Consider the following 14,288-nt stretch of genomic DNA (forward strand, 5'->3'; position numbering starts at 1 on the left):
ATAGCAATTTGTAGTGTTATTCAGTAAGCAAATCGCTGTAAATCGCTACCCGAATTAGGACAAACTTGTGAGGGCCATATCTCCCTAACCGGAGGTCATATTCCAAATCCGTAAAAAGTGGTGTCTTCGTTATTGAGTCTAGTTTATTTCTGTAAATTTTCAGCGATTTCTATTGTCATTTCATTCCTCATTTTAACAAAAAACCAGACCCCTATTATTTTGTGTTATTTGAGTTGCACAACACCATTCTCGCTTGACATCCACATATTGATTCTGGCATGCTCCTTGTTGGATTTTCCATTGATTTCTTTCAACCTTGCTTGGAATAAAAATATGTCTTTCTCACCACGATACCCTATGCATTTTTTGACCACGACACCCGGGACCCGTGCCGGGGGAGCCCCCGGACCCCCCTCCTGTAAGGGCAAAAACTCTAAATCAGGCTCCACAACGAATCAAGTTGAACGATGCTACCTACGCTGGGAGGAGCCCCCAAACCCTCCTCCTATAAGGGCAAAAACTCTAAATCAAGCTCCACAATGAATCAAGTTGAATGATGCTATCCACGCTGACAGGAGCCCACAAACCCTCATCCTATAAGGGCAGAAACTCTGAAGCAGACTCCACAACTCATCAAGTTGAATAATGCTACCCACGCTGAGAGGAGCCCTCAGACCCCCCTTTCTGTAAGGGTAAAAACTCTGAATAAGACTCCACAACTCTTCAAGTTGAATGATGCTACCCACGTTGGGAGGAGCCCCCAGACCCCTCTTCTGTAAGGGCAAAAACTCTGAATCAGGCTCCACAATGAATCAAGTTGAATGATGCTACCCACGCTGGGAGGAGCCTCCAAACCCTCCTCCTGTAAGGGTAAAAACTCTGAATCAGGATCTACAACTCATTTAGTTGAATGATGCTACCCACGCTGGGAGGAGCCCCCAAACCCTCCTTCTGTAAGGGTAAAAACTCTGAATCAGACTCCACAACAGTCAATGTGCAGGTCAGCCGGTGCTTGATGGAGCAATGTAAGATCTTCTGTTGGATGTGCATAGAAGCAGAAAGAGAAGGGAGAGAGAGAGTGAGAAGGTTGATGTTCATAGCCTTCTCCAGGGAAGATTTCTTTCTCAGATAATCCTGCAGTGCAGAGACTGGGTCTTAAATAATCATTTTCGGGGCACTTAAGTCTTTACAACCACTCCTTTTCAAGAATCGTCATTTTTTTGGCACCAATGGAGGAGAGGGCACTTAAGTCTTTGCAATCGCATCAAACTCCAATACTAAATAATGTTGACAAACATGGGGATACGAGACGCACATGCTTACATACGTGGTGCTTTTTGGGACCCCCGAACATGAGATGTAGCTAACTGCCCTGTTCGGGGGGGGGGGGACATATAACCTGCTTTGTTTTAAATAGGATAGGTTCCATCATACATTCAATCCTAACCATCCAACAGAACAACTAGCTGTTGATTGGATGGCTAGGATTGAATGTCAATGTTCGCATAATTGAGTTGTTATCTCTTGAAAGTGGGAGCAGATCAGGTCATCTGGCATAAAACTGATTCCTCGGTCTAGGTTCACTTGATGGATATGTTTGTGGGTCCCACTCTCATGCTTCTGCGATTCAAGGTTCCCGGAGAACGAATTGAGGTCGTCGATGTTTAGTCGCCAAATTAGTCGAAAGTTATAGGAGAAGGGAGAGGTGATTAGGAACGTAACATCAAAAACTACATAAAACTAGTGATCGCAGTGGACCGGAGAAAAACGGAGCCCTGCCTTGCTTGGATTGAGGACATGAAACGAGGATGAAGGCGGAGATGGAGGTTAAAATCAAAACCGGTGCGGGGATGAACTTATGGTTTTCCCTGCCCCACCCCATCCCTGTCTTCAATCTGCCCCGCCTCATCCCCAATCCTTCTTTTAAGGATGGTAGTGGATCGAGGGAAAACAAGGTCTTGCCCCCTCTTTGCCCCGTTTGGACCAGGGATCGATGGAGGGCAAGATTTTGAGATGGGGCAGGGGTGGGTCCACTGCCATCTCTACATAAAACTTATGGTTTTACTTTGATACATGGCCTTCTGCCAGAAAAAAAAATGCATCACATGCCAAAGTTTTATAATCAGAACATGATTGTTAAACGAAAATACAAAAAAAGTGTACTCTAAACATCAAGGAAGTTAGCCCTAAGATGGTTTGACGCCTAGTGGGACTAGGCAGGTTCAAATCCTAAGAGCATCACCCTTGCACGAGCCAAAGTGTGGCGACTTCTTATGGATAAGGGGTACGTACGCACAAAATTTTTTGCTGTCAAGATAGTGATTGTAAATACGGGCAGGCAGAGCCAATCCTACTAGGTCTCTTTGATCTTCGTTTCTCGGTGTAAATATAGAAAAAAAAAACTTCAAATAAGTTATATTTTATATTGAAAAAAAATAAACTCATTGTTATTTAGAAGTGAACTAATTATAAAGTTTTAAAATCATGAAAAAAGTTACTGTTTGTTTTGATCAAATCTAACCTCATAAATGAATTCATCATGGTGTGTTGAATAAGAATTTGCCCTTGAGCTATACTTTTTTGGGGATAAAAAAGAACCTTTTTAAATCACAATGAATTGAGAAAAAAATACTACAAACACAAGTTGGATACGACAACTCAAGCGTTGATCTTGACTAACGGACAATGTACATCACATCCAGCTGTTGATGACAGCAACATGCAACGGTTCTTCTAGTGTTTCTGGAGCGGTCCATGATAAAAACAACACCCAATAACAACCACCCATACACACCTTCACAGGGCACATGCGTGGCAGCTGGCCTTGGGAGAAGGTGCTGATCCCTTATCCCAAGTTCAACTCACACAGGATGTGCGTGTGCCTTTAATTGCCGGTCTGCCTGAGAGATTTTGGTAAACCCCAACCTATGGTTTACCTCACAGGAAGGAAGGCTCATTAAATGACCTGGTTCTCGATGTGGATTCCTTGACATTAAAAAAAAAAAAAAGTAACCAAACACCTTATTTTAGGAGACAGGATTGGGTGCCATCACACGGCACACTCAAAGTGTGGCTCAGCACTTGGCTGCCCATCATCGGCTTTTGGACCCCACAACTGAAAGTCAGCCAAAGATGGAGGGCACTAGGTGCAGCGGCACACCTTTGAGTGTGCCATGTGATGGCACCAGATCCTGACTCCTATTTTGGTGACCGTGGTAAGCTTTCTACGTGAAAGCAATACCAAGTTAATTTGTGAGGCCCAATTGGTATCAGTCCTGAAGAGATTTTCAAAATGATTTATATAATCGGTCTATTTAGATTTTCACCCGAATCGATCTGAATCGGTCGTATTTTAGCCAGCAGAAGACACATGCCAATAAAATATTAAAAATATATTAAAAATATAAGTCTATTTTTAACTATTTAAAAAATAAACCCAATACCAATTTCTTAATCGATTTTTGGCGATAAGATACGAATCTTATGGCCAATTCAAGCCTATTTGCAACGATATTGACAACAATGGTGAGACTGGTTGAACTTTTGTAAATAAGACAAAAAGACCAGTCCAACTTAAAACAAAAATAGCCTATCATAATTAGGCATGCACAGAACTGAGCTTGGGCTGTTGGAACTAGGCGCAGTTCAAAATGCATGTGTTCAAGCTCGGCTCAGTTTTGAGCCCGAGCCAAGCTTTACTATTGTTCCAAAAAAAAAATTGGCCAAAAACTTAGACACGAACCCGGATCTCGCAAAACCGTGCTCACATGACACCATTACACCACAATTGATATTTATGATTATTATGACTCAGAAAAATTTATATATATTAACATCTCTCTAGAATAGAGAAAAAATTTATAAGGTGCAAGATTCAAACAAATCACCTTTTAAGGAAGGGACTAATGCCCTACACTTCTTTAGATTTATTTTGCAAACAAATTTTATATATACCTTATATGAGCCTTTAGAGCTTAATCGAGCTCAGCGACTTGATCAAGCTCGGCTCGTTTAGTTTTTTAAACTAGATCAAGCCGAGCTTAAACGGGTCGAGCCCAAGCTAGCTCGGCCAGTTGTGCATCCCTAATCATAATTACCAAAATGGATATCGAGAAGACAAAAAAGGAAAAGTTGGCACACTCATAAATACATTTTCACGAAAACAACCCACTTTGCTTGACACATAAAAGCGCCATCAGAGTCACTACAAGAAAATTGTTAATTAGCAACGGAAATTTGCGACAGATTTTTTTCGTCGCAAATTAGCGACGAATTAGCGATGAAAGTTGTTTCATCGCTAATCCGTCGCTAATTAGCGATAGATTAATGACAACATTTTTTCGTCGCTAATTCTCAATACAAGAAAACCATTTTAGCGAGGGAATTTTTCCGTCGCTAATCCGTCGCTAATTAGCGACAGAAAAATTCCCTCGCTAATTTTCGATTTAAACTGAGCGCGAAATTTTCCCTCTCTCCTCGTTCGAAATTTAAATCGACCGCGCATGATTTAAACCGCTCCCTCCCCGTCGAAGAGCGCGCTGAAGAGCATGACGCCGATGAGGCAGTTTCACGAAGGACGGCGACCCCGGAGGACGACGACGATGGAGGACGGCGACGATGGAGGACGGCGACGACTTCGGATCGAGGATGCAGTTTCATGGAGGACAGCGACGCCGGAGGACGGTGATGACTTCGGAGGACGCAGTTTCACGGAGGACGGCGACGACGCCGGAGGACAGCGACGACTTCGGAGGACGTTGTTTCACGGTGGATGGGGACGAGGCTGAGCGATTGTTGGAGGACGGCGACGCCGGTTCACGGAGGATGGCGATGCCGGAGAGCACAGTTCACGGAGGACGATACAAGTCTGTGCAATGCCTGTCGGGTGCGGTATAAGTCCGGCTTATTGCTGCCGGAATACCGCCCGACAGGTATCAATTTTTTTTATTTTTATTTTTTAAATTTAGCGACAGATTAGCGACAGATTATTTTTATTTTTATTTTTTATTTTTCAAACTTTTTTTCCAGAGTTTTTCAAATCTTCAACATTTTCATCTCCAATAACCCATGTGCCCGTGGGGTTTGATCCAGCATTTTCATCTCAACACCCTCACAACCACCCTGCCTGCGATGTGGGCGACTCCTCTGGCCATGTACACATTTCTCATTTTAAAACAATATGAAATGAGTCATGACATGTCTCCACTCTTAATGAGTTGTCTCACATGTTAATTTGCTAGACTTTAGATGAAAATTCATGTTATTACTCTTAGGCAAACTTGTTATTTTGGATCTAGTAAAGCAAATTTAGCCCTTATTATTATCAAGTCTTATCCCAACTAAATGTCTGGTTGGCTTTACGCGTCCTACCTTTATTATGTCCAGAGGACTTACAATGCAATCCTTCAAATCACATCTCACTGTATCCTTCCAAGTCTTCAAACCTTTTGATTATTGATATCCAATAAATTTGGGTATTAGCTGCAGTGGTTGTTCCCTCTGGAGTGTAAGGCCAAACTTCTCTTCCATGCTAAGTTGGCGAGGGTCCGCGCCGTGTGGTAGTGACCACTCGAAGTTGTGCACCAAAACTGCCAGTATCAACTCAATGAACCGAGTCGCGAGCGGCAAACCGGGACACATTCGTCTTCCTGAGCCAAAAGGAACCAATTCGAAATCAGCTCCCCTAAAATCCAAATTAGGGGAGTTAATAAAGCGTTCTGCTGAGAAGGCTAGGGGCTCAACCCACAATGTTGGGTCCCGTCCTATTGCCCACATATTTACCAACACTGTGCAGTCCTTCGGGATCGTGTGACCTAGAACTTCACACGTGTCGACTGCGCGATGCGGCACCAGAAGTGGTACAGGTGGACGCAATCTAAATACCTCCTTTATGCAGGCTTGCAGGAAAGGCAGATCTTTTAGTTTTTGATCCATGATTGAGTCCACTGCAGTACTGGTGCCACATAATGCATTAGCAAGTTCCTGGCGAAGCTTAGACATGGCCTCTGGTTGTTTCATGAGCTCTGCCATTGCCCATTCTATTGCAGTGGTTGTAGTCTCTGTGCCAGCTGCAAACATATCCTGCATTGTGCAGAAGAGTTAAAAGATCGTATTACAATATTTAGATAATAGAGTATTGTATTATGCAATGTGAAATCCAACTTAAGCTTATGAACTCCAAACCGCTTTGTTTATGTTTGTATAGATATTCTTCTCTTTTGTTCAAAGAAGGCTTGACAATTAATAACTTTTTACTTGATACCTCTCAAGTATGGGAAGAACTTTTTATGGAAAAAATTTGTTTTTTTAGGAAAAAGTCTCTCCCCATGTTGTAAATCTTGTTAGGAGAATTATGAGAGGTGAAAATCTCCCAAGATATTGGAAAATATGGTTTTTTTTGGAGAAAATATCATGAAGATATTGGCTCATATAAAAATAAAACATCTAAAAATATGCTTATCTGAAAATTTATACCAAATAGATTAAAAAAAGATTTTTACCACATCATGATAAAAACATGATATTATAAATATTGTTAGGAATCTGAGAGGAAAAAGGCTCTCCCCCATGTTCTAAATCTAAGTCCTGTAACAATTGGTCTGCTACTTTGGCTCCGCTGGGAGTCGTTGGTCAAGATAGGGTCTGAAAAGACAAGCCTCCAGGTTGGTTCCCTACATTATCTGATTTGTAAGGCAGATGTGAATACTTTGTAACTTGTAGGGGTCTGCCTTACCCCAGCTTGTCAATCCCCCCCCCCCCCACCCACACACACACACACAAAAAAAAAACAAACAAACAATCTAGTTAGGAAAATTATCAAATGCGAAAATCTTGCAAGATATTATAAAAACAATATGGGTACAAAATAAAGAAAATTATCCTCGGTAAGTTGGGAAAAAAGTTCTCCATTGTAATGAAATGTCCCCTCAGAAAATCATCCACTAAGTCTAGAATAGGGTTACCGAAAACTCCACTTACATGTAGGAAACTTATTTCCTTTAAAGCCGTCTTGAATACCAGAAACCTAGTTTTTCTAAAACTTGTGGAAATTTTTTAAAAATGCATGAAAAACCCATTTCCTATCGAGTGAGAAACCGGTTTCACATCACATTAGAAACCCACTTATCTTGTATGGATAACTTGTTTCCCTTGTTTGTGAAATTTGTTTTCAGTACATTTTTGCAAGTTTTCCTTGAATAAAAAATTTCTTTTTTTATTGAAAAGTTTGTTAGGAATCTGAGAGAAAAAAGACTCTCCCCCATGTTCTAAATCTAAGTCCTGTAACAATTGGTCTGCTACTTTGGCTCCGATGGGAGTCGTTGGTCAAGATAGGGTCTGAAAAGACAAGCCTCCAGGTTGGTTCCCTACATTATCTGATTTGTAAGGCAGATGCTAATACTTTGTAACTTGTAGGGGTCTGCCTAACCCCAGCTTGTCGATCCCCCCCCCCCCCCCCCCCCACACACACACACAAAAAAAAAAAAAAAACAAACAAACAATCTAGTTAGGAAAAATATCAAATGCAAAAATCTTGCAAGATATTATAAAAACAATATGGGTACAAAATAAAGAAAATTATCCTCGGTAAGCTGGGAAAAAAGATCTCCATTGTAATGAAATGTCCCCTCAGAAAATCAGCCATTAAGTCTAGAATAGGGTTACAGAAAACTCCACTTACATGTAGGAAACTTATTTCCTTTAAAGCCGTCTTGAATACCAGAAACCTAGTTTTTCTAAAACTTGTGAATTTTTTTTAAAAATGCATGAAAAACCCATTTCCTATCGAGTGAGAAATCGGTTTCACATCACATTAGAAACCCACTTATCTTGTATGGATAACTTGTTTCCCTTGTTTGTGAAATTTGTTTTCAGTACATTTTTGCAAGTTTTCCTTGAATAAAAAAATTCTTTTTTTATTGAAAAGTTGAGATATTTGGGTTATTCAAAATTTTAATTACTTATTAAAAAACTAAATTTTGTATATATTTTTAATATTAAAAGAATGTAATGTGTTAAAATTTAATGTAACTACATTATTTTTTTCTCATTTCTTGATTCTATCTAAACATGTGGTGCATTTAAACATTTTATTCATGATATTTAATATTTTATTAAAGGTACATAAGCAGACTCTACACTCTTTTATATAAAATATAACCAACTTTATAATACTTTTATAGTTGTAGTCAATGTCATATATTTTAAAAATAGTAAATTTATTGATTCATATTATTTATCATAATATTAGTAAAAAAATAAATTTTATGTAAATTTGTAATATTCTTCATGCATATTGTCAAGTAGAGATGGCAGTGGACCAGAGGGAAACGGAGGCCTGTCCCACCTCGTCCTGTTTGGACTGGGATGAAGGACATGAAACGGGGATGGAGGCGGGGATAGACTTACGGTTTCCCCTGCCCCACCCTGATGCTTTGCGCCACCTCGTCTTCAATCTTTCTTTAGAGATGGCAATGGACCGAGGGAAAATGGGCCTTGCCCCACCTCGTTCCATATGGACCGGGGATGAAGGACATGAAACGGGGATGAAGGCAAAGATGGAGGTTAAAATCGAAACCCGGTGAGGGATAAAAGTGGGAATGGAGGGCCGGATTTTGAGATGGGGCAGAGGTGGAGAGACCTTGTCCCACGCCCCCATTCTGGTCCACTGTCATCCTTCTTGTCAAGTGTGTGTGTATATATATATATATATATATATATATATATATATATATATATATATATATATATATATATATATATATATATATATATAGAGAGAGAGAGAGAGAGAGAGAGAGGTGCTTCATGAACGTGCTTGATGAATTTTTAACGCGTCACCCCTCCCAACGACGGCTCCCAAACACAGCCTTATTGAGATGTTTGGTATCCCTGCCATTTTTAACACATCGATGAACACAAGAAGAAATATATTTTCTAGTGGTGTGGTACTTGCACGTCATTTCCGTGTCAAGTTTTTCTTGGATCATCAATAATAATTTGTTAAACAATAAGAAATAGGTTTAACAATGTAAGTAATGACAAAAGCATGCAAGGCTGAAAAGGATATGACCTGTTTTGATGACAGGAAGATAAACCAGGTTTTGGGCAAACCAACCTGGTTTGGGACCAAAACCAAGTTTTCAGCAAACCTGGTTTGCCAAAAACCAATCAGAAAGGGGTTGTTTGGGCTTCCAGGTTTAAACAAAAAAGAAAAATTAAGAAAAAAGGGCACCCCCAAATAAGCCTGGTTGAAAAATCAGAGGGTCGGCTGTTTTGCAAAACTGCGTTGATAACACAGTTTTGCTAACAAAACCTAGTTTGGTGACATCAAAACAGTCACCAAACCAGTTTTTGGGTGCAAAACCTGGTTTGACAACCCAAAACCAGGTTTTTACGAGGTTGAAATCCTGATTTTGGGTGTCATCCAAACAGCACCAAAGCCTTACCCACCATTGTTTTGATATGAAGGGTTTTCACAGGACTCTTTGGGTTCTGACTTGGGTTAGATCTTGGCATGACCATATCTGACTTTATTGGATCTAGCCTAATGGGATTTGGATTCAGAGTCGGAATCCAAGACCGTCTAGTTAATTGGATGTATTTTATATGTAATATGATTAGATAATCCAGAGGATCCAGATGTCGACCAGAATACTGTCCAAATCCACTGGACATCAGTTCGGTTTGCTTTATTGACCCCAGATTTGGATTCAATAAACTATCAAATATAAAGCCGACAAACTAACTAGAGGGAAGATCAGGTGCAAATATGATTGCACACTTTTAGTGTGCTGCTTCACTTGATCACCCCATCTTTGGGATACAGCCCGTCAACTGTGGGGCTCAACAGCTCAGATACATTAGCACAGGAGAAGTGTGCAATCACATTGAACCTGGTCTGCCCTCAACCAACATCCCTGCTGGCAGTTGTCATGGGTTGGTGACCATATTTTTTTTTATTTTTCTGTTTAGCTTTTTTATCCTAGGTGAAACAAACAACAAAAAATGGGGTGAAAAAACTTTCTAAAACACATTATTTTCATAGGAAAAAAAATTAAATCATGAGGAAACCAGAAACAAACGTCCAGCAAACTGAGAAAAGGATTGGGCACTTACCAGAAGCACCGCTTTGATTTGGAGATCACTGAATCCACTAGAAAGCAGGACCTCCAGAAAATCATCACGGTGCTTCACCGCTCCACCCTTCCTCTGCAGAATGATGCCTTCCCATACATCGTATACTTGCCTGACGCAAGCTTCAGACTCTCTGTACAATCCCTGAACATCAAGGCCGGAGATCTCCGGAAAGAAGTCGGACACGTTCGGCGCAGTTACTATTTCAATCATCCTCCGAGTCAATCGCTTCATCTTGCTGGTACTTCCAATTGCACCCTCTGCATCATCTGAAAAGGTGGAAGCAGCCATCACACTGAAGATGGTACCAAACACTGCTTCAGGGATGTTGGTTGCCTTTCCCTCGTTGGAGCGAAGGTATCTCACCAACTCCTCCACCTTTCGGTGCCTGAGATATGCACCGGCCTGAAGCATCTTGCCTGAGAACAGCTGATTGCGGCAGACGGTTCTCAGTCTCTTCCATGAATCGGTGCAATCAGACCAAACCAAGCTGTAGTTGATGTAGCCGGGGATTCGACCTGCTTGGGGTAAGGCACGACCGGAGAGAGAGGGGTCATGAGTCTTGAGGATGAGGGAAGCGACGGAGGGTGAGGAGGCGACGACGACGCGCTGAGTGCCGAGCCGGAGGGAGATGAGGGGGCCATAGGTGCGAGCTAGGTTCGCAAGGGTGACATGAGGCTTGGGACCTAGTTGGAAGAGGTTGCCCACAAGAGGCCAACCTCTTGGTCCGGGTGGGAGGTTCTGTTTTTGTTTTCCTATGGGCCTTGAAAAGAGAAGGAAAAGTAGCGCTAGGAAAAGTGAGAGGGGCAACCACAGCTCCATGGTTGAAGACAGGTGAGTAGAGCAGAGTTCCACAGCCCAATTGTAATACGGCTCCCATCATTTTAAATAGGATAGGTTCCGTCATACAATCGATCCTAATCATCCATCTGAACAGCTAGTTGTTGATTGGATGGCTAGGATTGAATGTCGATGTTCGCCTAATTGAGTTGTTATCTCTTGAAAGTGGGAGCAGATCAGATCATCTGGCATAAAACTGATTCCTCGGTCTAGGTTCACTTGATGGACATGTTTATGGGCCCCACTCTCACAAAAAATTTTGCTGTCAAGATAGTGATTGTAAATACGGGCAGGCAGAGCCAATCCTACTAGGTCTCTGATCTTGGTTTCTGGGTGTAAATATATATAAAAAAAACTTCAAATAAGTTATATTTTATATTGGAAAAAAAGCAAACTCATTGTTATTTAGAAGTGAACTAATTATAAAGTTTTAAAATCATGAAAAAAGTTACCGTTTGTTTTTTTATCAAATCTAACCTCATAAATGAATTCATCATGGTTGGTTGAATAAGAATTTGCCCTTGAGCTATACTTTTTTGGTGGATAAAAAAGAACTTTTTAAATCACAATGAATTGAGAAAAAAATACTACAAACAAGTGGGATACGACAACTCAAGCGTTGATATTGACTAAAACGGACAATGTACATCACACCAATAAAGTTGATTTGAACCAAACAACATGAGTGGATCTAGACAATTATCCCTTAGTCCGGGTTTTTGTATAGAGACAGAAAAAATTAAAATTGAAGGACTGAGTAAATTTAACCGACATTAATTGTGATTTTAATGATGAAAAAGCCAGCTGTTGATGACAGCAACGTGCAGCGGTTCTTCTAGTGTTTCTGGAGCGGTCCATGATAAAAACAACACCCAATAACAACCACCCATACACACCTTCACAGGGCACATGCGTGGCAGCTGGCCTTGGGAGAAGGTGCTGATCCCTTATCCCAAGTTCAACTCACACAGGATGTGCGTGTGACTTTAACTGCAGGTCTGTCTGAGAGATTTTGGTAAACCCCAACCTATGGTTTACCTCACAGGAAGGAAGGCTGATTAAATGACCTGGTTCTGGATGTGGATTCCTTGACATTAAAAAAAAAAGTAACCAAACACCTTATTTTAGGACCCAGGATTGGGTGCCATCACACGGCACACTCAAAGTGTGGCTCAGCACTTGGCTGCCCATCATCGGCTTTTGGTCCCCACAACTGAAAGTCAGCCAAAGATGGAGGGCACTAGGTGCAGCTGCACACCTTTGAGTGTGCCATGTGATGGCACCTGATCCTAACTCCGATTTTGGTGATCGTGGTAAGCCTTCTACGTGAAAGCAATACCAAGTTATGAATGTAAATTGCATGCAATGTGACTAGATTTTAATTTGAGTCAAGATTAAGGTTTACTAATATTGATTTTAAACATGAAAATTCTATTAATATAAATGTCGACATAATTAACTTGCATCAATGGGTTGATGAACAATTTAACAACGAATTAAATCTTGAAGTTTAATTTATTAGAAGTATGGCAAACAACGTATTGTTGGTGAGTAATATGAGTAAGTTGGAAATGAACCAACTATTGGATAGTCATCCCATGAATAGTCATAAAAAAGATCATGCATTCTTCCTAAAAAAGAGATGTTGGGAGGGTTGGTGGTCATGATGGCCTTACCTAATGCTCATGTGGTTAGTGGAAGTTGGCCATCTCTACTAACCATGTGAGAAGATAATCGTGGTTAGTGAAGATTGGTCACCTCTACTAACATGTGACGAAATCTTTTTTTATTGTACAAGATTAAAAAAAAAATGCGATAATGATGTTTTAACTTACATTTGTATGTTGAAATTTATCATGATTGCTTGTTTGAATTCATGAATGTATGTTTTGTTTTACATGCTTTAGATGTTTTATGAATAATATACAACATGGTCATGTTAATTTTTGTAATAATGTTTATGATTATTTGGATCTGAATATATTAATAGAGAGTATAGTCTATGGTGAATTCTTGTTAAAAAAAATTTCAATCTCATGTTAAAAAAAATAAAGAAAGAGCAAATCTTCTCTTTTGACACAGTTTGGGAAATGTAAAAGAAACAAGTGCCTAAAGCAACTTTCAAGTTTCAAGGGTTTCTACTTTCAAAATTAAGCTTCCCATGTCTATGGATTGGATAAATTTGACTTGTATTACTCATGGTAGTTGTGACAGGTGACAAAAGCAAGCTGTGAAGGACAACTACTTGATGTGGCTCTACTCCGACCATATACTTCATGGAGATGTCCATGATGATACGACAGGCAAGAGATATAGTGTGAACCCAACTCTAGTGGCAGTGATAAGCCTCATATATGTCAAAAACAATACACCACGTTTCCAAAAAACTTAGAACCATGTTTACAAATTAATAAGTTTTCTTTTTATGTCTTAATAGCAATGAAACTAAAGATGATGGATGCTAGGAAAACATCGAGTAGTGTTGCATGCCCATGCTTTGATGTGGGAAGAGTGCACCTCAGGGAAAGGTGCCCCCTTCTTTCAACAGGATACTGACAGGGAAGATGTACATTAATAGTGAGAGTATAATCTATGGTGAATTCTTGAAAAGTAAAAGCATTGGCCATGTTTGACAAATCAAATTTTTATGAATTTATACGATATTAATTTTTTATGAATTCGTGAGATGATACAAATTGATAGTTCTCTACTGGGGTACATGTGAATTTTATATAAAGTTATTAAGATATAATGATGTTTTATGACATGGTCATGAAAGAATAATATGAACCACATAACTATCTAAGAAAGTGAGATCTTCACTATGATATATGTGCAAAAAAATTCACCATGGTGATACATATTTATTTTCTCAAGAACATAAACTACATAGTTAAGGATGCAATGAAAGTAAAAATAAATAAATTTTGCACATTAAAAGTTATGATTGAAATTTTTGACATGATGTGAAATCCATATAGATATGTGAAATGAGTATATGAAAGAATCATGATGGAAAGATAACCTAGTTTGTGAATATCTCCATAAAAAGGATATATCATGAAGAAAAAACTCAGCTAGTATATGTAAAACCTCGTGCTGTCATGATTAAACTCATATTATATATGAAAAAAATCATAATTCATATAATAATAAAAGAAATCAAATATATGAAAAAATAACTTGTAACATGTGAAAAAATATCACACTTAAATATCTAGGTATTGAATCCAAAGTTGGCCATTTAATCTCACAAAGAATCCAATAATAACCTAGGTAACAGACTGTTAGTATGCAGTGACAGAGGAGATAGT

At 39.7% G+C, this 14,288-nt stretch overlaps 1 protein-coding gene across 2 annotated transcripts; it reads right to left on the reverse strand.

Moving 5' to 3' along the window:
- Positions 1-5,242: 5,242 nt before the first annotated feature.
- Positions 5,243-10,982, reverse strand: LOC149833028 ((S)-N-methylcoclaurine 3'-hydroxylase isozyme 1-like). 2 transcript variants are annotated; one of them, XM_090014860.1, is made up of 3 exons: positions 10,117-10,982; positions 5,884-6,081; positions 5,451-5,648 (listed from the first exon to the last, which is right to left on the reverse strand). In XM_090014860.1, the coding sequence occupies exons 1-3, from the start codon at positions 10,954-10,956 to the stop codon at positions 5,598-5,600; spliced, it is 1,089 nt and encodes a 362-aa protein (XP_089870986.1). In that variant the 5' UTR covers positions 10,957-10,982; the 3' UTR covers positions 5,451-5,597. The 2 variants fall into 2 exon arrangements, with proteins under 2 accessions (XP_089870985.1, XP_089870986.1); XM_090014859.1 differs by having other exon boundaries at positions 5,243-6,081.
- Between the last annotated feature and the right edge of the window lie 3,306 nt (positions 10,983-14,288).

The sequence above is a fragment of the Nuphar pumila genome, chromosome 7 (genome assembly GCF_984573655.1).
Source record: "Nuphar pumila chromosome 7, dmNupPumi1.hap1.1, whole genome shotgun sequence".
Classification (NCBI taxonomy): Eukaryota; Viridiplantae; Streptophyta; class Magnoliopsida; order Nymphaeales; family Nymphaeaceae; genus Nuphar; species Nuphar pumila.